The 21,922-nt window shown below is 40.1% G+C and overlaps 1 protein-coding gene across 4 annotated transcripts in view; it reads left to right on the forward strand.

Annotated features, from left to right (window-relative positions):
* The window catches only part of LOC132151868 (PEX5-related protein-like), a 107,440-nt gene that overhangs the window by 82,194 nt on the left and 3,324 nt on the right, over positions 1 to 21,922 (forward strand). For all 4 annotated transcript variants that reach the window (XM_059560345.1, XM_059560347.1, XM_059560346.1 and 1 more), the window contains 6 exons: positions 2,804 to 2,899; positions 9,165 to 9,281; positions 9,570 to 9,713; positions 10,559 to 10,629; positions 18,818 to 19,018; positions 21,264 to 21,429. In XM_059560345.1, the coding sequence (XP_059416328.1) occupies positions 2,804 to 2,899; positions 9,165 to 9,281; positions 9,570 to 9,713; positions 10,559 to 10,629; positions 18,818 to 19,018; positions 21,264 to 21,429 (795 nt within the window). The remainder of the gene's footprint in view (positions 1 to 2,803; positions 2,900 to 9,164; positions 9,282 to 9,569; positions 9,714 to 10,558; positions 10,630 to 18,817; positions 19,019 to 21,263; positions 21,430 to 21,922) is intronic.

Raw genomic sequence — 21,922 nt, forward strand, 5'->3', positions numbered from 1 at the left:
TCCTCAAAGACATCGCGTGCGTGCTCTTCACCCAAACAAATGACGCAAAGATCACGTGTGTCATCGGGTGTCAAATAACGCCGACACGGATGCACACATCGTCTAAACGCTTGCTAGTTGTCGCCATGATAAACAGAGAAAGATCCCCCTTACCGGTTCTTTCAGATGCACGCTTCAAACAAAACAGTCAGTGAAGATGAAGAAGATAATGACGTGCTCTCCCGGTGCTGATTTATAGTCGCGCCGGTAGTGATGTCTGAGGCTGTCGCCGACTAACAAGTTGGTGTTTTTTCAATGTATGCTTCAGACACGGGTCACGACGAGGTGTTCCCCAAAGCGCCCCCTAGAGGACGCAGTTCGAAGTTCCCTCGAAAGGGAACAGTAATATTGTGAAATATTATTGCAATTTAAAATAGTTGATTTCTGTTTTAATATATTTTAAAATGTAATTTATTTTTGTTATGGCAAAGCTAAATTTTCAGCAACCATTATTTCAGTCAACAGTATCACATGATCTCTCATTTTAATATGCTAACTTGGACCTCAGGAAACATTTCTTGTTATTATCAATGTTTTTTTTTCTTACATTTTCTTTTCATTTTCTTTCAGGATTCTTTGATGAATAGAAATAGGGAAAAATCATTTGAATTCAAGATTGATTTGATTTCAAGACTTTTTTGTAACAGTGTAGAAATCTTTAATGTCAAGTTTGATCTTTTTAATGCATCCTTGCTGAATAAAAGTATTAATAAAAAAATAATAAAAAATCTTACTGACCACAATGTTTTGAATTGTATAGTATTTATTAATTAAGAATTCATAATGTTTGTTTAAAAATACTTTTCACTTTGGAATTTTATAAAAAAATGATGAATGTTTCTTTATAGTTGACACTATTATAGCCTATATGATTGACCCTTACATACCTAAACCTTACATGCGAAGTACAGATACATTTGTCTTACATTTGCTAAAACTAGTCATGATGGAGCAATCAGCACATATGTGAGCTGCATGGTTCTAAAAACATCAAGCTCAAATTGTCTTTGGGCCATGAGTGGTGGTGGAAATGGAATGTGTTATGTTAAAGGTAATTGTTGCACTGACACAGGGTCTGACAGGGCACATTAAATGTAATTATACAGAGCTGTGCCAGCACAATGAAGCAAGACCAACTGTTCTTTTTGAGGCTTTCATTATAGCCTCCTGTATGAAATACATTTAACTTTGTAATTGATTGATATCCAATGAGGCAGGTGGCAAATACTTCATCAAATTGCTTTGATTCAGTCTGCCTGGAGAGGCTTTGTTATGCTAAGAATTGAATTGGGGAAACTGAAGACCTTAGAATTACCTAAGAACAAGATACAAAACTACATAACGAGGGTGAATTCTAAAGGGTAACTCTATGATTACATTATTCATTAAATTGACAAGCAACTTTAAAGTTTAAGGAGCACCAAAAACATGACATTATTATCAGTGAAAATGCAACGACTATGGCGATCAGTTTTGCATGTTAATTTAGTGAGATACATATTTTTTAAAACACAACTTGCACAATTAATTACGCCCCCTGGCCAGTACATTCATTTTGTAACAAGGAATTTCCCTACCACTGAACCAATTTAGCTATCCAGGATATAGATGTTTGTTTCATCACCAAAACAGATTTGGTGAAATTTAGCACTACATCACTTGCTCACCAATGGATCCTCTGCAGTGAATATATGCCATTAGAATGAGAGTTCGGTAGCACTTTATTTTACAGTCCTGTTCCTCATGTACATTCTATGTATTTATTATAATAATTATAATAACTATGTAATAACTAGGTACTAACCCTGAACCTACCCCTAATATACCTTTTCACTGAATAGGTATTTTAGCTAGGCGCAGCAGTTTGAATCTACTTGTTTATCACAAGCACACACCTTTCCACTTTAAAATAAAATAATTGATTAACTAGAGTTATGTGGATTACTTGTGGATTATTGTGATGCATTGATTAGCAGTTTGAACTCTTATTTTGACGACACCTGCAGAAGACCCGTTTGTGAGCAAGAGATGTACATGCAAAACTAAATTTCTCCAAATCTATTCCTATCAGGAAACAAACTCATCTACACCTTTTATGTAAATAGTATAGTAGTGTATAGCATCCATAGCCATCAGCAAATGTAAACAAAAGGTTCCTATTATTTGTTAAGGCCAGATGTCACCCCGTAAATTTGAAATCTATCAAGATGAAGCCTTTATGACTCTCAGAAAATAAAACCCTTGAGATCTTACTGTTGTGTTTTACTTTGCAGTAAGCTTGTTTTCTGTTGCGGTGTGGTTTACACACACAGCACTGTACTCAAAATGAATGGCTTTGCCGCATGTGAAGCATGTCTTCAGGTGTACATTGCTGAAAACGGTGCATATTTGACGATTCATTGCTGCGCAAAGGTCTCCTGCCATGCTATTTTCAGATTTTGCATACTGAGAAAAATGTGTGAGGGCAGCGCGCTGTGCGTGACAAGCCAGTCTTGAGCCATTTTGAGTGTGAGAACATAAGGTGTGGACAGCAGAACCTCAAAAGAGAGTGAAAGTGAGAAAGAAAGAAAGAAAGAAAGAAAGAAAGGGAAGGAAAGGAAAGAAAACAAGAAGCTGGCGTCTCTCCTTGCCTCTGGCATCAGGGGTTGGCAAGCACAGGGTCTTTTCTCCTGTCAGAGTGACAGAGAGATGGCTGACCACATTCTCTCTGACTCCTGCTCTGTGTGTGTGTGTGTGTGTGTGTGTGTCTGTCTGTCTCTGACAGGGCCGTTTGAGCAAGGACCAAAGGTGGGGTAGCACACTACTGTCCAGAAACCACTCTCTGGAGGAAGAGTTTGAAAGAGCTAAGGCAGCAGTGGAGGTAAGCCTAAAATCTCCTTTAAAATATCTGTAAGCATCAACAACTTGTAGTAAAAAAGTCTTGTAGTTAATGGGCAGTGTATTTAAACAAAGTCCAAAAAGCCAACTTTATTGACAGGCTTTTTTTTTTCTCACTAACTCCGCCCATCGTTACTCAGACATTTTTTTCTTTAGTATAAATAGCATATTAGTTTAATTCACATTTAAATAGCAACTGCCACTATTTGCTGACATTTATACTCATGCAAGCACTATCTACCACTATTTACATTTGATGCAAAAAGCCTTTTAATATCAACTTATTAACAGACCCAAATATGACATTTTCCACTGCAGAATTATAAGAAACAGATTTAATTTGGCTAAAACTGTGTGAACTGGAGCTGATCTGGCACTATACTCATATTAGCCAGATACATTATCCAGTTAATTAAAATGGCTTACTTGTATGTCTCTGAACAAAAATTCACATTTTGTAATCATAAACTCACCTTCATGCCTTTCCAAACCTGTATGACTTTCTTTCTTCTGTGGAACATAAAAGTTTTTTTTTTTTCTTTACAATGGAAGTCAATGGTTAGCAAAATGGTTTGATTACCAGCATATTTTAAAATATCTTCTTTTAAGTTCCACAGAAGAAAGAAACCTTATAGTTTTTTGGAACAACATGATGGTGAGTAAATGATAAATGATGACCGAATTGTAATTTAGGCGTGAACTATCCCCTTAAACTGAGTTGGAATAAAATGATTTATAACTTTAAAAAAAATCAACTTCAAGAAACAAATTTAGGTGTGCCCTCTGTTAAAGTTCATATTTTAATAAGCCCTCACCTTTGTGGAATTGGACGAGTTGGAAACTGCCTGCTGTCACGAATACAATGTGATGCTAATTAGCCTCCCTCAATAATTGATTGATTATAATGTCATCACCATTGCTCACGGAATAAGTTGAACCATATAATAACTTTCCATTGCTCAATGAGAGAAGAAAATAGGCCAGTCGTGCAGCATCAGGTGGCAGAGGAGAAGGTATTGTGCTTACAGAAACTAGATATGGGCTAATTCAGCTGGAGACCCTGCTATCCAACATCAGTTCCTCTGCTTCAGTGATCACAGCCGCTGATGCATTGGAAGAAATTACTCTAAGGCCTGCCAATCTGGGGAAAAAACATCTAGACACAATATCTCTCATTCAATCAAAAAGCTATTTTTATATAACACCTATATTCACATCAAATTTTTTTTAGCCGTTTGCTTGAATAAGAGTCTTTTCAAAATGTTTATATTTTTTATTACTATTTATTTTTAAATGTTCCGTCTTAAATGCACAAAATAGTAATCAAAACCTACAAATAAAAATGACGTGTTTCAACACACTGTGATAAGACTACTTAGTACTGTGTTAAAAGTTCTCACTGCTTAATAGTTTATGTTGCTCTGATGAGTGTCTGCTGTTGCACTTGTAAGAAGCCAGCTATTGTATTACATGCGTTACAGACGTAGAGTGCTAAGGGCAAAAACATGGGGGATCTGTAAGAACAGATGAATAATTGAGGAGAAAGAAGAAGAGAATATCTAAAAGTGAGAGCAGTCCTTATACAGTTTGAAGAACCACTCAATGCAGAATTTGTACTTTGCACAGAATCACTGGTTATGCTGCCTATTTGTAGCCCTCAAGACAGTGCCCATTGCAGCTATAGGAGACAGTATCTAGTTTGAAAGGGGCGGGACTTAGTGTACATTAAGTAGTGATTCTTAAAGCTGCAATGGAATCAAATGGAGGGTTGATCGATAGCACCATCCTTGAGTTTCGATCATTACAGGAACACTGGCCTGCACGCTGAGAGCTGCCTTTCTGCAACCAGCCCGCTATGAGTAACTGAATATATTTAATATGATTATAAGCTGAATGGAGTCCTATATTATCCAGAAACCTACTTTCTGTGACAGTGAGGCCAGTTTCCAATCATTTTCATTTGTTGATGTCCTGAATGAAGAAATACCTTGGAGCCTAAAATGAATTGAAATGGGGAATGGACTGGGCTGCTTACTGAGCAGTGAATAAAGATGCAAGATAGATGGAAAATAAATTTTTCGCCCCGCTGTCTTAGAGGAGGATGTTAGGATGCAGGAAACAGAATACAACTGAAATTATGCTGCTCTATTTAGAAACAAGCAGACAGCGAGAGGTGAACACTGGCTTTGGCTGTCTGTGCTGGTCACATATTACAGAGAGTAGTGTTTAAATGTAAGGATTTATGCTGTAAATAACTACCATGTGCCATACAAGAAACCTTTTGGGCAACTGAGACTTCTCACTTCAAAACAATTTATTTTACAACACATGAGCAAAACGATTACGCATACAGGCTTTAGATTTAAACTGGCTACTCAAAAGCCATCTTCTGATGGCTCATCTGGAGATGTCTCAGACGATGCAAAATGACAGGGATCGGTTTTAACAGCAGGACTTGACAGCTTGTCAATTCTTTTTTTATATGTTCGACAAACCAAACTCCCGGACATAAAGTTCCTGCTTTTGGGAGAAAAATGTTGTAGCTACTGAAGAAGCAGTACAGTAATGCAGTTACATGAACTTTCTGTCTTGTAAGCAGTATTTAGTTAAGTAAATATAATGAGTATTAATTTGTAAATATGAATTACATGCATATAATTTTTTTTATATTAATTATATTAATATTTATGTGTACACATTATTTATTGAGCATGTGATTTTTTTTATAATCTAACAAATGTATTTGATGAGCTTTCACTCTTAGATATACAGTATGGCAAAAAAAAAAAAAGTTCCATTTTTTAAAAGACACTTATGTTCTAATATATATATATATATATACACACACACACATATATATATATATATATATATACATATATATATATATATGTGTATATATATACGCAGTTTTGCTTCTAATGTCTGTTTTAATTTTTTTATTTTGTTTTTACTAGGAAATAACACAAAAATAATAATTATAATATATTATAATAATATTTTTCCAATGTAAAGCATGTCCCAATACTGTTTAGCTGCTAGGTTTTGGTGCACCGTCCAAATAGAAATGAAGGTCAGGGACTTGTGAACCAAAGTGCATCTATTTTAGCAACAAAGACCAATTTGAAAAGTTTTTCTCAACCCTAATGGAACAGCATGGCCTTGATCATGTGTCTCTTGTTTGAAAATGAGGAAGACTGAGCACTGACCCCCTTCGGAGCCTTGTAACTGTTAAGGCCTCTGCCATGGCCTGCTGCGCTCCTGACAACATTCAGCCTTTATTACGCTTATTGAGCTGTATCTCACAGTCTCTCAAGGGACGAACGATGCAGTTGAGGTAAAAGAATTTTAAAGGAAAGATGCCATTCTTGAATGACAGAAAATGTCAGGGGTGCTCAGGAATGATTTTTCTGAGCCCCTTAGACAGTAACAGCTTCAGGGGATGTCACAACACAGCATTTGTTATTTGTCATTGTCATATATCTTTTTCAGTGTTTCTGACATTTTTCAGCGAAGCAGGTATTTTTAGAAATAGTCCAGGTGCTTTGCACAAAATAGGTGACCAAAGTTGCTAAAAAAAATTGTTCACTTCCAATTTTTTCCAATTCCAATTTTAATTTCTCTGTGGAACACAAAAGGAGAATTTTGATCTGGTTCGCTTTTTTTCCTGCAGTTACATTGAATTGTGACTGGAGCTTTCAAAATGTTTTAAGATTGGTGAGGGTAAAACTTCAAAAGAACAGTTTATGAATCAGACCTCACTATTAATTTTATGAATTACTACTAATGATTTTCAGCGAAGAACAACTTAAATTTTGAGACTTAAAGGCACAATATGTACGTTTTGGCCACTAGAGGGCGCATATTCAAAACAAACAAAGAAACAAATGCGCAGTTTGATGACGTCGTGACTGAGTGTGGAATCATGGGAGTTGTTGTCTTCATCCCCACAGCCGATGCAACACGGGCCTCGACGGGACTCGGGCAGAAATCATGTTCATGGATAAGCTAATGATTTCTTTTTTATTTATCATACTAGATACATTTGAAAGTTCTGTTATAATGCTACTCTGTGCAGTCTTCACCGGTCTATTAAAACGTACAACATATTACAGCGACTTTGGTGTTTCCATGTTTTCTACAAAATAAAACGGGAAGTCGAAGCTGTATGACGTCATTGGCAGGCGACACAATGACACTATGGACATGGCCCGAGTCACTAGTTAAAATTGCTAATTTCTCTGGATTTAAACATTCTTCGAAACATTTGGGATAATTTAAGTACATAAGTCAGCAAAATACCTCAAACTGTTCTAGCTGGTTTTGGATATTTTAATAAAAGAAAATCTTAAACTGTGCCCTTAATGTTCCTCAAACAAATCTTTTTTGTTTTCTTTTTTGTAAACTTTTGTAATTTTATCATTTTTTTAACATTTCTAGGTTTCATTTATATCATTTAATTTGTTTTAGTCATTTCATTACCAAAATGTATCAATTTTAGTTTCATTTTAATCTTGAACATTTCTAAATTATTCATGTAATATTTATATTTTATTTTATTTCAGTTACCAAAAATGATTTTAATAGTTTTAGTTTTCAATAACAACCCAGCTTTTTTGTTTTGTTGTCATTTTGGAGTTGGATGGCCCCAGTCCTCATTTACATTCTTTATATTGAAAAAAGTGTAGTCTTCAAAAATCCAAATTTTTCTGTTCTACACAGGAAAGTAAGTTGAAACAACATGAGAGTGAGTGAAAATCTTTTTTAACAAATGTAATGTTGCTAAATTTAATGAAAAGAGGACCCTGTCATTTAGAAACATACAGAACAGTGGTGAAAAATATGCTAGATTCAGGAAAATGTCTTTGATGTGAACAATGTCCTTAACACAAATGTTCTGGCAATTAAAAAGTTCAGTCAAGCTGTTCAGTCTTCAACTCTGACCTTTATCTAGTTGGACTCTCTCTGTGCTGAGGTGTTGGGGGGAAGAGAGTGTGGTTCATCCAATTACCTTAACTGGTCACTTAGAGAAACTGCTGCCCATCATAAAACACGGAGGGCCATTTATCTCCTTAACAAAAGATGAGTCACTGAACAAAATAACATCTCATCAACTTTCAGTCACACAACATTCTTTGAAAACCCTCATCATAATACAATCTCTGAGGGAATCATGCCATAAAGGCTTTTGAAACACAGATCGAACAGTGCTTTTCAAAGGAATATGATCCATAATGAAGATACTGGAACTTGTGACCTGTATCGACTGGTAGGTGACTTCAACAAATGCTCCTGCTATTTCTGATTTTATAACACATGATGTGTGAGGATTTGAGTAACGGGCTTTTGAGGAAAGACAAATTAGTATTATTAACGTTTCAAAATTTTTAACCATTTTTACCTTCTGCATCAAATCAAAGTGTTTCAGTGCACTCAGTTCGCTGACTTATGCTAAACAAGTAATTTTTTTGATTAATCAAACCCTTAAATGAGATTTCCAATATGACTGAGAGCTGAATGATTGCTTGCATGGCTGTGTAAGTCTCCCCTTGCCATCAATATTCATGCACAGTGATTGATTATTCAGATTGCAGAGCACAGAGAGTTCAGAGGCATGTTGATACAGATTTGAGGCATTCATAAGAGTGGTGCACCTGGAGAAACTCTACTAAAGACTAAGATTTACCCAGAGCTTGATGTTGCGGAGGCAGAAAACACATGTTTGACCTGAAGTGCTCTTCTGGACACTGTGGAAAAAAAAGAACAAAACCAACAAAACTGAACCTAGCAAACTAAAACTGTAACAGCATGAACGTGAATGAAAGTTCTGTAAATTAATGAATTTGGCATTTTAGTATCTTTAACGTTTTTGGAGGTGGTGGAACAGCAGTCATCTGACAGACAGTTTTATATAAATCTATGCAATTGATCACCATGCTAGTTTCTGTCCATTAGGTTACTCAGATAATATAGATTTATATATATATCAATTTAAAAGGTTTATTCAGTAATATAAGAGGTCAACTCTACTGAACTGAATAAAATATGATTAGTTAAATAAAATAAAATAAAAAACTACAAAATTATCTATAAAACCTTAATAATAATGTATTAAAACATTTTTATATTTTAGGAGAACTTTTTTCATACATTATACATATAGTGCCAACATTGATTTCTTATTTTTATAAGCAATTTATTTTACAGCATAGTTATTTTTTCTGTCTCATTTCTCAAATCCCTTTCAGTCAGACACAGAGTTTTGGGATAAGATGCAGGCAGAGTGGGAGGAGCTTGCTCGCAGGAACTGGCTAACAGACAATGAGCAACCACAGATTCCCTTGAATGTGTCTCCTCATGAAAAGGTAAAGGAGAAAAATTCAAACTAATTATTTAAATATATATATTTAGAATTGTAATAATAATGATAATAATAATTATGTTGAATGATTATTTAAATGTTATTATTAATTATTATTTATTTTGTATAATTACTCATTTGTTATTATTGTTGTTGCTGTTGTTGTACAGTATGTAAAACCATGACTTATTTTTATTTTATATATTTATTTAGTTAGTTAGTTACATTTTACGGTGTACAAAATCTTCATGAATTTTTCACTACTTTGTTATGTCCATTATTTCTTCCTCAGGGATACTACTTCCACACAGATAACCCTTTTAAAGACTGGCCAAATGCATTTGAGGAGGGATTACGCAAGTCCAGAGAGGGAGAGCTGCCTAATGCCGTGCTTCTTCTGGAAGCTGCTGTGCTGCAGGACCCTCAGGATTCAGAGGTGAGTGAGTGGGCTTATAAAACAACAGTAAGCCAGGTACTTTCATCAAATCAACATCTGCACAGCTTGAAAACAGAAAAGCTATATGCTCTGCCAATCAGACTACCATCGCACCTTTCCTACATACAGTGATAAGCAGTAGGTATGTTCTTGCCTGCACTGAACATTTTACAGATCATAGCATGATTAGCCAAATTTTCAGTGAGAGCTCTGTATTAGACATTGTACTTGACAGTGACCGATGACAAGCTATTAACACTCATGTAACTGAGTAGGGTTCCCTTTTTTTCTCCAGACGATTTAATGATGTAATAGTTCAGTTATATCCCAGAGAGTATTATCCCTCTTCTCCTGGAATAACCCCACCTCTAAAGGATTGTTTTCCATAATAGCTCAATGTTAACAGATAATATTACAAAGCAAATGGCATTTCGGGGAGATTTTGCTTATGAAATATCATAGAGTATGTATGCTATACTCACTGTACATCATCAGTTAAGAGCGCAGACTCAACCAACCATGTTAAGATGTTCTATTATAAAGCTCATAATTACATTTTCTGTTGTATTAAAAAATGTGGTCAAAGTAAATTACTTAATAAGTTATACTTAAACCAATATCTTAAAATATTTGTCTAGCGATATTAGTACATCCAGTGATTCATCATCTTCAAGAAATGGCAACACAAATCCATTGAGTCCCTCACTAACATTGTATTCTATGTGTGAGCCACAGGCCTTTGAAAATCAATAATTTCCCCCCAAGTTAGCACTGTAGCTCCTGCACTCGCTAGAGTCGAGGTGATAACCCCAATGCTCATTGTTCAGTACCTATTTTCTTCTCAGGCTTGGCTGCTGCTGGGAACCACGCAAGCAGAGAATGAGAATGAGCAGGCAGCAATTGTCTCCCTCCAGAGGTAAGGAAGTATCCCTGCATGAATCATATGCAAATGATGGTTTTAGGGCTGTGCAAAAAATCGAATGCGATTTTCATGCCCATCTTGTCAGTAGGCACTCCTGTGATTAGTATTATATCTCCAGCACGTGTGTTCAGATCAGGATTGCCAGGTTTTCAAAACAAAACATGCCCAATTACTTCTCAAAACTAGCCCAATCGCGTTTCGTTCCGGGCGATAAAATACAAATTTTTTGGCAGGGTAAAATTTGCATTTTAGGGGCAAGACATCAAGTTATCTGTGATATTGAGGGGAGGGGCTCTGTACAATGATGACACCCGCGGACATGAAAAACAACCGCAGACTTGGCAACACTGGTTGGCCTTTACTACACAGAGCAGTAGTTCAAGGGACAATCTACACAAAATCAATTTAAAAAACGGAGGCGATTCTTTGTCGATTTTGAAAAAGATTTTGTGTAGCTTGTCGGTGGACTATATCTCCGTGTAGTAAATGCCGCTCAACCTGAACCAGTGTTGCCAAGTCTGTGGTTGTTTTTCATGTCGCGGGTTGAAACGACCCAATTGAGAGTGAGGAGTTGTCATCATAGCACAGAGTCCCTCCCCTCGATATCACAGTCTCCGCCATGTTGGCAGGACACCGGCGGCGAAACAGGATTGTTTACATGTGTTGTTAACTCAGTAGTAGAGGAGGTTTTTGCAATTCTGCACTGTTTTACCATGCCTGGAAGTTACTGCTGCGTTAAAAACTGCTCCAGTACCTCACACGATACATATGGAAAACATAGGAACAATGGAATACAGTTTTTTTTAGGTTACACCTAGTGCAAAACAGCGGTATTTAGAGAAGCTCTCAGGCATCCAAAATATCGACCCATACGAGCTCCCTGCAGTGGAATGGCACAGAGACCTGGACCATACTTCCACACACATATATGGACATCGTGAATTATCTAGTTTTTGGAGTAAGTTACTACACAATGCAGGAGTTTAAAAGCCACAAGTCTTTGGAAAGTTACGAGGCTTTCTGCTGTGGCTGGGTCCATCTACAAGCCCCCAGGTGGTGAAAACGTACTCGGTTACTAACGTAACCTCGGTTCTCTCTAAAAGAGGGAACGAGTACTGCGTCTTAGCTAAGACGCTACGGGAAAAGTCTCTTTTCACGAAATACTGAAGCAAAAAATTATCCTTAATTTTGAATTTTTGTAAAGCGCATTTGCAGCAGTACACAGCCATAGGCGAGACGGCTCACTCGCTCATTGGCTGCTTCTGCCGCAAGTGCACAGCATTAGAGCGCAGGCTGATGCCATATCAGACCAATAAGGCTTCGCGCCCTTCACGCCACTTCCCACCGAAACGGGTGTGGCCCAACCTTATAAAAGGAGCTCGAAAAGGCTGACTCACCTGATTTATTTCATCGCCGAAGCGAACCAGAGTGAATCGTACGCACGGCAGAGAACGCAGTACTCGTTCCCTCTTCTAGAGAGAACCGAGGTTACGTTAGTAACCGAGTACGTTCTCTTACGAGAGTTCTCTCGTACTGCGTCTTAGTTAAGACGCTACGGGAACCCAATGTAAAACGCCGTGCGCGCAGGGATCACACACCAATAAACCTGAAGCAACGCCCAGGATTTACAGTGCACAGTCACCCGAGGGACTCACAGAGAGCCCAGGACAGGAGAGGGGGGGAGCCCTCCGTCCCATATCTAGCAGCACCCGTAGATGCGGCAATACAATCATCACACAGTCGAGGCAAGGCCTGACCAATGTGGCAATGCGGGTCTTACGCAATACCGCCCATATAACAGTCGGCAGCGCATAACGCTCACGAACTCAGAATTCCCATCAGGGCCCTGATTCGGCTATACCGACAGCAGCCTTGCTTGCAAGGCGGGAACCTCCAGGTTATAGAACCTGATAAATGCAGACGGCGAGGCCCAACCTGCCACCATACATATATCCTGCAAGGAGATCCCAGTAGACCACGCCCACAATGAGGCGACACCCCTTGTGGAGTGTGCTCTGACGCCCAGTGGGCACTGAAGGCCCCTGGAAGCGTAAGCTAACGCTATGGCGTCAACTATCCATCTGGATAGAGTCTGTCTCGAAACAGCCATTCCCTTGGAACGTCCACTGAACGAGACAAACAGCTGCTCAGTCTGTCGAAAGACAGCGGAGCGAGACACATAAGCTCTTAAAACCCTAACAGGGCAAAGAAGACTCGAGTCCCCATCCTCTCCTGACACCGACAGGGCAGACAGGCAACCTGTCCTCCAACCAATACGCTCGTATAGGTCGTTTGTCCAAATCCCTGAAATACGACCCATCAGAGCGTATCCTACAATTGCACCCCTATCGGCAAAACGTTGTTTTCATATTAATGTTTTGTATTCTTTTATTTGCACTCTGGTTTGTGTTTCGTGTAGCTCAGTTGGTAGATTATTGCGCTGTACCTTGATATGTAATCATGCTATCATGGGTTCGATCCCAGGGAACGAACGTTTACGAAAATGTATATGCTCAATAAATCATAATTTAGCATGATTTCTGTGAGGGTTAGGTTTAGGGGTGGGGTTAGGTGTGGTCATTCGAACGAATAAGCAACCTAGTAAAATATGTAGGAAATACTGTGAGATCGGTGTAAAAAGCCCACACATTGCATTTAAATAAACGTGCGTTTTGATTGGTAATGTCGTGATACGTCATTTCATGACGACAGACGCAACGCGATACTTTCATTATTTTTACGCCCGCTAGATGGCGCTTAACTTTAAAACGTAAATATGGGTCGTAAAAAGGTGCTTGTACAAACGACCTATATGGTCGTTTTTTATTGGAGGACAGGCTCCAGACAGGGCAATCACCTGAGCCCGAAATGGCGTGTTGAGGGACTTCGGCACATAACCGTGCCTAGGTTTGAGTATGACCCTTGAGTCATTAGGCCCAAACTTCAAGCACGACAGGCTCACTGGCCACGGGGCAATGTCTGCTAACTGCATCAAATCTGGGAACCATGGTTGGTTCTTCCAAAAAGGTGCTACAAGCAGTATTGAACATCTCGTTTCTCTCACCCGTTCCATCACCTGCGGAAGGAGGGAGACGGGAGGGAAAGCATAAAGCGGGCAGCACGGCCATTTCCGTGACAGCGCGCTTTCGTTCTTGGAAAAGAACGCGGGGCATTGAGCGTTTTCGTGGGACGCGAGGAGGTCCACCTCCGCCCTGCCAAATCTCTCCCACAACAGCCGGACTGTACTGCACCATGGGCGTTACGCCTGTGGCATTTGAGGCGGGGAGCTGGCTGATCACAGCGGGCAGATCACTCGTCCTCGACCCCATCCCGGTGCTTAACCGATTGGGGGAGGGCTGAGCGGGTCCCATGGGACTCGTGATGTCTGCAAGTAACTGTGGGCTGCAATGCACATTTACCACTTTCGACTCACTGCCTGCCTGGGCAGAGCGTACGTGCACTGGTTTCGTTTTACAGAAACCACGCGCCGTGTGTGACATAGTAATTGTGGGCACTGAGGAGTGGGCACGTTTACTATGTGGCGTGCGTGACCGATCTGAGTCGATCTTATGTGCGCGAGCCCTGTGTGCAGGGCTGTGCTCACATGCGGAGATGGGCACTGAGGGGTGGGCATCGTCACTACATTTATAGCACCATCGGCCGTGGCCGGACAAACGTGCACGGGTTTTGTTTTTACAGAAACCACATGACGCGCGTGACATAGTGATTGTGGGCACTGAGGAGTGGGCACGTTTACTATGTAGTGCGCGCAATCGACTTGAGACGCTTTTATGAGCGCGAGCCCTGTGTGAAGGGCTGTGCTTACATGTGGAGATGGGCACTGAGCAGTGGGCATCGTCACTACATTTATAGCACCACCGGCCGTGGCCGGACGAACGCGCACGGGTTTTGTTTTTACAGAAACCACATGACGCGTGTAACGTGGTGATCGTGGGCACTGAGGAGTGGGCACGTTTACTATGTAGTGCGCGCGATCGACTTGAATCGCTTTTATGGGCGCGAGCCCTGTGTGAAGGGCTGTGCTTACATGTGGAGATGGGCACTGAGCAGTGGGCATCGTCACTACATTTATAGCACCATCGGCCGTGGCCGGGACACCAGAAATTACACCTTTTCAGGAAATATCTGGGTAGCCGTGATAACGGTTTCTGTGTGCAGGCAAGCGGGCAACTGTACAGGCTTGCGCATTGCAAAAGACGCTGAAACAGTCACAATCCCTGGAGCTGAAAACAGTGGCGCACTTAGGTGAGAGTTCGGCCGCGGCGACTCGTACACCGGCACTTTCCTAGGATGGCTTCGGGGCTCCCGGCCTCACCGTAATCCTCTGCCGCGGACCCCGCGGCGCGACAGCCGGTAGAGCGAGAACTGGGGTCTCGAGCTGCGTTGCTGAAGCTGTTGTGATAACGGCTTTTGTGTGCAGGCAAGCGGGCAACTGTGCAGGCTTGCGCATTGCAGAAGAGACAGTCACAATTCCTGGAACTGAAACAGCGGCGCGCTTGGGTGAGAGCTCGGCCACAGCGGAACTCGTACACCTGCGCTTCGATGAAGCAGCCATCGTGAGTAGTGCAGACGCAGCGTCATGCAGCAGGCTTTAGATGGCAACACCGCTTTTGTCCGCAGTCCAGCAGAGGGCGGGCAAAGGTGCGTCGCTATCGCCTGTTCCACCGGCGGAAGTGACTGGTAGTTCCTGTTTGTAGCATCATCCAGTGTGGAGAATGCTAGTGAGACAGACGAACGAGTTTGCGCTGAATATGGAGCGTTCCAAGCCTTTGCCACCTCTTCGTGAAGCTCAGGAAGAAATGAGGCGGGCTTTGAGAAGTACGCTCATCCGAAAGGAACATACCAAAAAAGACGCAAGCTCTTTTACGAGTGTGAGTCGCAGGGCGAACACACACACACGCATAAAGAACAGCTGGATATAACAGAATTGAAAGTAAATAGGCGCCGGACAGCGCAGCAGGAACGGCAGTGGAAGGCGGCGAAGGCCAGAAGCTTCAGAATGGCTCGTCCCGCTGATATGCCTCTCAGACGGCGCTTGCTTCCTCCGTGATCCAGTGATGCGTGAGCTTGGGCCACACCCGTTTCGGCGGGAAGTCGAAACTTATTGGTCTGATATGGCATCAGCCTGCGCTCGATAGGCTGTGCACTTGCCGCAGAAGCAGCCAATGAGCGAGCGAGCCGTCTCGCCTATGGCTGTGTACTGCTGCAAATGCGCTTTACAAAAATTCAAAATTAAGGATAATTTTTTGCTTCAGTATTTCGTGAAAAGAGACGCAGTACGAGAGAACTCTCGTAAGAGAACAGCGTTCTACTGGCCAATGTAAGTTTATTCACATGCGATTTAGCGTGTTGTAATTACGCATTGCATTTAGCAGACACTTCTTGACCAAAATGACAAAGTAACTTAAATAACTGCGACTGTTTCGTAAACACTAGATTGTAACGAGATGTTCAACGTACACAAACGTTTCCAACATGTTTTGATGTGCGTTAGGCTAAAGCGGTGTATGTTTAGTTATAATTTGATTTTAGCCCAATGACACATACTGTACCAGGTTTTTGTGTTGGGGCTGCAAAGTGGACAAACCAGTTCTGGGTTGGCTAGGGTAGTTAAATGTGTGATTGCAAGATGTAAATGTCCTGGTTAGATTAAAGCCATTAACAGCGTGAATGCAAGGTGACTTACATCGTAAACAATATAATTCCCAATGTCCATATGTGTGCATGGAGGTAAATGGTCCAGGACTCTGTGCCGCTGCAGGGAGCTCGTATGGGTCGATATTTTGGATGCCTGAGAGCTTCTCCAAATACCGCTGTTTTGCGCTTTGTGTGAGCTTGTTCCTGTAATGTCGCCTTATCTTTTTGCATTGCTTTACTTTCTTCCTTTTCTTTCTCGTATTCGTAGATCCGTCTCTGTTCCGCCGACATAATAAATGCGCAAAAATTAAAGAGCTCTGAAATGTTTAGTCGCAGCTATGTGAAGTTCTGAAGGCATTGTCCCTGGCAACTGATAGAGTGTCCTACCATCATGGCCAATCGGCTCAGACCCTTCCCAAATCAACCCAAATCGGCACGTGACTCCTCACTCTCAATACCAATAACGTGATGTTTAGCCCCTAAAATGCGAATTTTACCAAAGCAACCCTGCCAAAAACGCAATTCTTATCAGGGAACCTCCTGGAAACGCGATTGGGCTAGGTTTGGACTAGTTTTGAGAAGCAAGTGGGCAGGATTTGTTTTGAAAACCTGGCAACCCTGATCTGAATGCACGTGCTGGAGATGTACTTCTAATCACAGGAGTGCCTTTACTGATGAGATGCGCATGAAAATAATAATAAATAATAAACCTAAAATACTCACCATAAATGTCAAGTCAGATTAAGGTTAAAGGAGCAATTCACCCAAAAATGAAAATTTTATTAAAATGTACTCCAAGATGTAGATCAGAACAGAGTTGGAGAAATTCAGTATTACATCACTCGCTCACCAATGCATCCTCTTAAGTGAATGGGTGCCGTCAGATTGAGAGTCCAAACAGCTGATAAAACCATCACAATAATCCGCAAGTGATGCACACAATTCCAGTCCATCAATTAATGTCTTGTGAAGTGAAAATCTGTTTGTTTGTAATAAACAAATGCATCATTAAGCCGTTTTACCTTTAAATTGTCACTCCTTGCCAAAACGCAAATCCATAATAATAGCGCTTCCTCCAGTGAAATACACACCCTTTTAGTGGTCCTCTCACATAAAGGTCCACTAACATATTTGTTTATAACTATTTTGGACAGTTTGGGCTTATAAACTATGCTTTATCTGTGCATATTTTTCTCCTGATTCAGACGAGATGACTTTTTCACTGGTGAAAGCAATAGTATGGATAGAGGACTCACATTTTACCCAGAAGCAATGTGTTAATGATGGGTTTGTTTATAACAATCCAAATATTTCTTAAATCCTCATTCAGACCTAAAGAAGGCCTTGAATCTGAGATCTCCATGTGGTTATCTGTGACAACAAATGAGACAAAGCTCTCTGCTGTGCCCTCTCCTGCTTGAGATAAAGAGCTACTGTAATAACCCAGTGATCCAATTAAAACTGCATTTCATAAGCACAGAGGACTTTGGGAGATTACATTCATTTTGGATAGAACAGCCAGCCATAATCTCATACAATGTTCCTCTGAGCGACCAGGGTGAAAACTCCAATCTATGTGTGTTAATCACCAGTGACATTCAAAGCTGACACTCATGTATCCACATCACTTTTGAATAGAGTACTTTTATAATGTCTGTCTCTCTGATATTATTTAACATAATTTAAGATGTCATTTTAAAATGGTGTATCATCTGTGGTTGGACCACACAGTTGCTGTGCAAGATTAAAACTAGTAGAGCAGAAATCGAGTAGAACTACATTAAAACCGTTCAACACATACTTAAGTTAGGATGCAAAACTTTAAATGCATACTGGAATTTGCCTATAAGCAGTATTGAAGTAGTTTTTTAATACATAGTGTAAGAATGTGAATTGGGACACAGCCGGTATCTTATTTAGGCAGGGGATTGGGAGGGGGTGAGTATACTTTTACCTTAATCTGATTAGACCAGATCAGATTAGAAATGACATTTCTGAAGGATGAAGCAGATAAATCATCAGCAGTGCACACTGCTTTTGTTTTAATGGACAGCAAGAGAAAATCTTTTTACTGACTGTCATAAAGACAACCCAGTAAAAGGCTTTTAATTGGCATTGTTACATTTTTATTCTTTACATTACATTTTTATTCATTTATCATTTTAAATCATTTTTTTAATAATTTTTTATCATTTTATTCATTCATTCATTATCTTTTGATGCGCAAGTGTAGCCAATGTACAGTAATAAACAATATCCAGATCTCACCCTTGCCATGTTTTTTCTTAAGCTTGTTAAACAGGGAACACAACTTCCATCAGAAACTGGGCAAATGGTTTATCTTAGTTTTCTGCAATATATTTACATGGTCTCCATGCAGACACGAGATGACAAGTATTCAACCATGAATTAAAACCAGCACTAATCAGGAAGCATCTGCCTCTTATAATGATGGCAGACAGCTAATTAGTGTCCATCAAAAGCAGAGGTTCTTTAGATGCTTCCCTGTTGTATGTGTGTGCAGGTGTCTGGAGCTCCACCCCAACAACCTCCAGGCCCTCATGGCCCTGGCAGTGAGCCTGACCAACACGGGCATGAGGCAGGAAGCGGCCGAGGCACTGCTGAGCTGGTTAAGGCACAACCCCAAATACAAGCATCTTCTGAAGAGCCGCACACACCTGCAGAGCTCTCCTGGTTCACGGAGACCCTCCTTCACAACAGGCTGGTATGATTACAAATGAATGCAGTGCCATGTGTAGAATATACAGCAGTCTCAAAATGTGATATTTAAGTTAAAAAAAATAAAATAAAAATGAATGTCATTACTATAGAAAAAAACTATTTACACACAAATGGTTTGAACATAAACCATGCTAAGCTTTCAGAACTGACTTTATGTTTTGGCCATTTTTGCAGTTCCTTTTAACCAATAGGTAATTTTTTGTGGATGTAAGAGGTTTCCCTCACGTTCAAACAGGTTCTCTAATGCCTGGTTCACACGGGACGATTTTAAAATTGTCGGCCGATTTTCCAAACCTGAGAGACCCCACACACGGCGATAAAAAATCACGGGTCTAACAGTGTTGGTCGTACAGTGTGTGGTGTGCAGCCACACGGCAAAATCAACACATCACACACGAACCGATTTGACTCCCGAGCATTCCCAGGTCAGACGGGAAATCTCGCAAAATCCCTCGAGATCTAACGTGACTTCAGAGTAAACAATCATGGCAGACGAAGAGGATGCAGTGGCCATAGTTTGTACTTTGTTTGTAACCGAAAAAAAATATAAGAAAAAAAAGAAAAGGCGATTGTCAAAGAAGTGGAGACAAAGTTCTCCATCTCCGACGTCCACCGGACTTTCTGGTGCGCCATGCCGCCGGCTGTTTTGATTTTGTTTCCCGGTACTTCCTCGCCGCCTCGTCACCTCGCTTTCTGATTGGCTACACGCCACAGTCCACAGGCTGCGTGATCGTTTGTCCTCGGGGGACACCACACACGAGAAGAAATCGGGCCAAATAAATCCAACATGTTGGATATCCCCGATTTGAGATCGGAGCGGTCCCAACGTCCTTCCGAGCAGAGGAGAGCAGTCTTAACACACCACACACGGCAGGAATATCTGATCAGATTATTTTACGATAATCGGAGCATCCTTAAGATTGTCGGAAGGTGTCAATCGGGGCTAAAATCGGCCTAATTATCCTGCCGTGTGAACCAGCCTTAACAGAGTGAACACAGGCGTGATTCATGCTTTTGTCTTAATACTAAAAAATATTTATAAATATTGAATGTTTGTTGTATCATTTGAAACAGAGACAATTTTATATAATTTATTTTAATCATTTAAATAATAAAGTCAATATTTTATACTGTATATACACTGAACAAAATTATAAATGCAACCCTTTTGTTTTTGCCCCCATTTTTCATAAGCTGAATTTAAAGGTCTAAGACTTTTTCTATGTACACAAAATGCCTATATCTCTCAAATATTGTTCACAAATCTGTCTAAATCTGTGTTAGTGAGATAATCCATCCACCTCACAGGTGTGGCATATCAAGATGCTGATTAGACAGCATGATTATTACACAGGTGTGCCTTAGGCCGGCCACAATAAAAGGTTACATCTTTGAGTTCAGCTCTTGAAAAATGGGGGCAAAAACAAAAGTGTTGCGTTTATAATTTTGTTCAGTGTATATTAATTGTTTTAATGTATGTATAAGTTTTATGTGTTTAAAATAAGTCTCTTATGCTCACCAAGGTTGCATTTATTTGATAAAAAATACATTAATATTGTGAAATATTATTACAATTTTAAATAAAACAATTTAAAAATAACACTGAATAAATAAGTTAAAATAGCTCATTTTAATATAATTTGGCAAGGTTGAATTTAATATGCTGATTTGATGCTAATTATTATCAATTACTTATAGTGCTCAATTATTATTATTATTATTATTATTGTTTTTATATATACAGTATATATATATTTTTTATACCAACCCCCATTAACCCTTCCCCCAATTCCATCCCATTTCAATTCAAAAAGTTAAAAAGGTAACATATCATTCTAAAACATCAAACATATAGAAAAAAAGTCTACATCAAACTTCATTTTGTTTTTTTTATGTCCTGCAAACCTTTATTCTTGTACACAGAGACTTTTAACTTTTACTGTTGCCTCAAGAGGATGGTGGTCGTGTATTTTAAAGATTTTCTCAACTTAATTTTTTTGTGACTAAACGTACTGAACCCGTGTTAACACCCATTCCTACTTTTCTCATCATGTTTGCACTCCAAACCCTGCTAAATGGAATATTTTTGGTACCAAAAGCATAAATGTCTAGAGATCCCCTCTCTCTTTTTCTTAGCTATTAAATGACACATTTTGATGATGCTGGTAGGGACATCCCTGAAGGGCAATTCTTCTGAGTCTCTCAGCCCTCTCTATATTTATCTCCAGCCCCCTGCTGCCTGGGGTGAAGGAGCTGTACCTGGAAGCTGCCCAGCACAACTCGGACACTATCGACCCAGACCTGCAGACAGGGTTGGGAGTGTTGTATAACCTCAGCTCAGAGTTCAACAAAGCTGTGGAAGCCTTCAACACTGCGCTGTCAGTGCGGCCGGAGGTAAATCCTTCCTCAGTGTACTCGACTGACAAACTGGGGCTAAATCATACAGAAACGCTCCAAAAAGTAGATGGCAACGGAAAGAGAGAGAAAAAGTCACTGGGGCTTAACAAAAACTGTCTACAAAATCTTTGAAACAGTTCATTTGAAACTTGAGGGGAGCTTTACCATTCATGGGCGCTGACTCCAGAACCCTGTGGGTCACCTTGTCGACAATTGATGCTTGCTAAGCCAAGTTCTGTGCCCCTGTGTAGACTGCATTTACACTCAATCGAAAATCCTCCCCATCTGCTTGACTTGGTAATGTCAGCTTGCCTGCTGGGGGGCTCAGAGCGTGAATATGATGAAAGATAATGGCAATGTAGAAGTGAAACTCTGATACCAGGCTCCTTGTGACATTAGGAACTAGGAAACTTCTTTGTACCTCTGCTTTATTCAGTGTCACTGTACTTAAAGATCATATTTTATCCCAAAAAGAAAGAGAGCAGATCAC

Source organism: Carassius carassius, chromosome 10, assembly GCF_963082965.1.
Source record: "Carassius carassius chromosome 10, fCarCar2.1, whole genome shotgun sequence".
NCBI classification, from domain to species: Eukaryota; Metazoa; Chordata; class Actinopteri; order Cypriniformes; family Cyprinidae; genus Carassius; species Carassius carassius.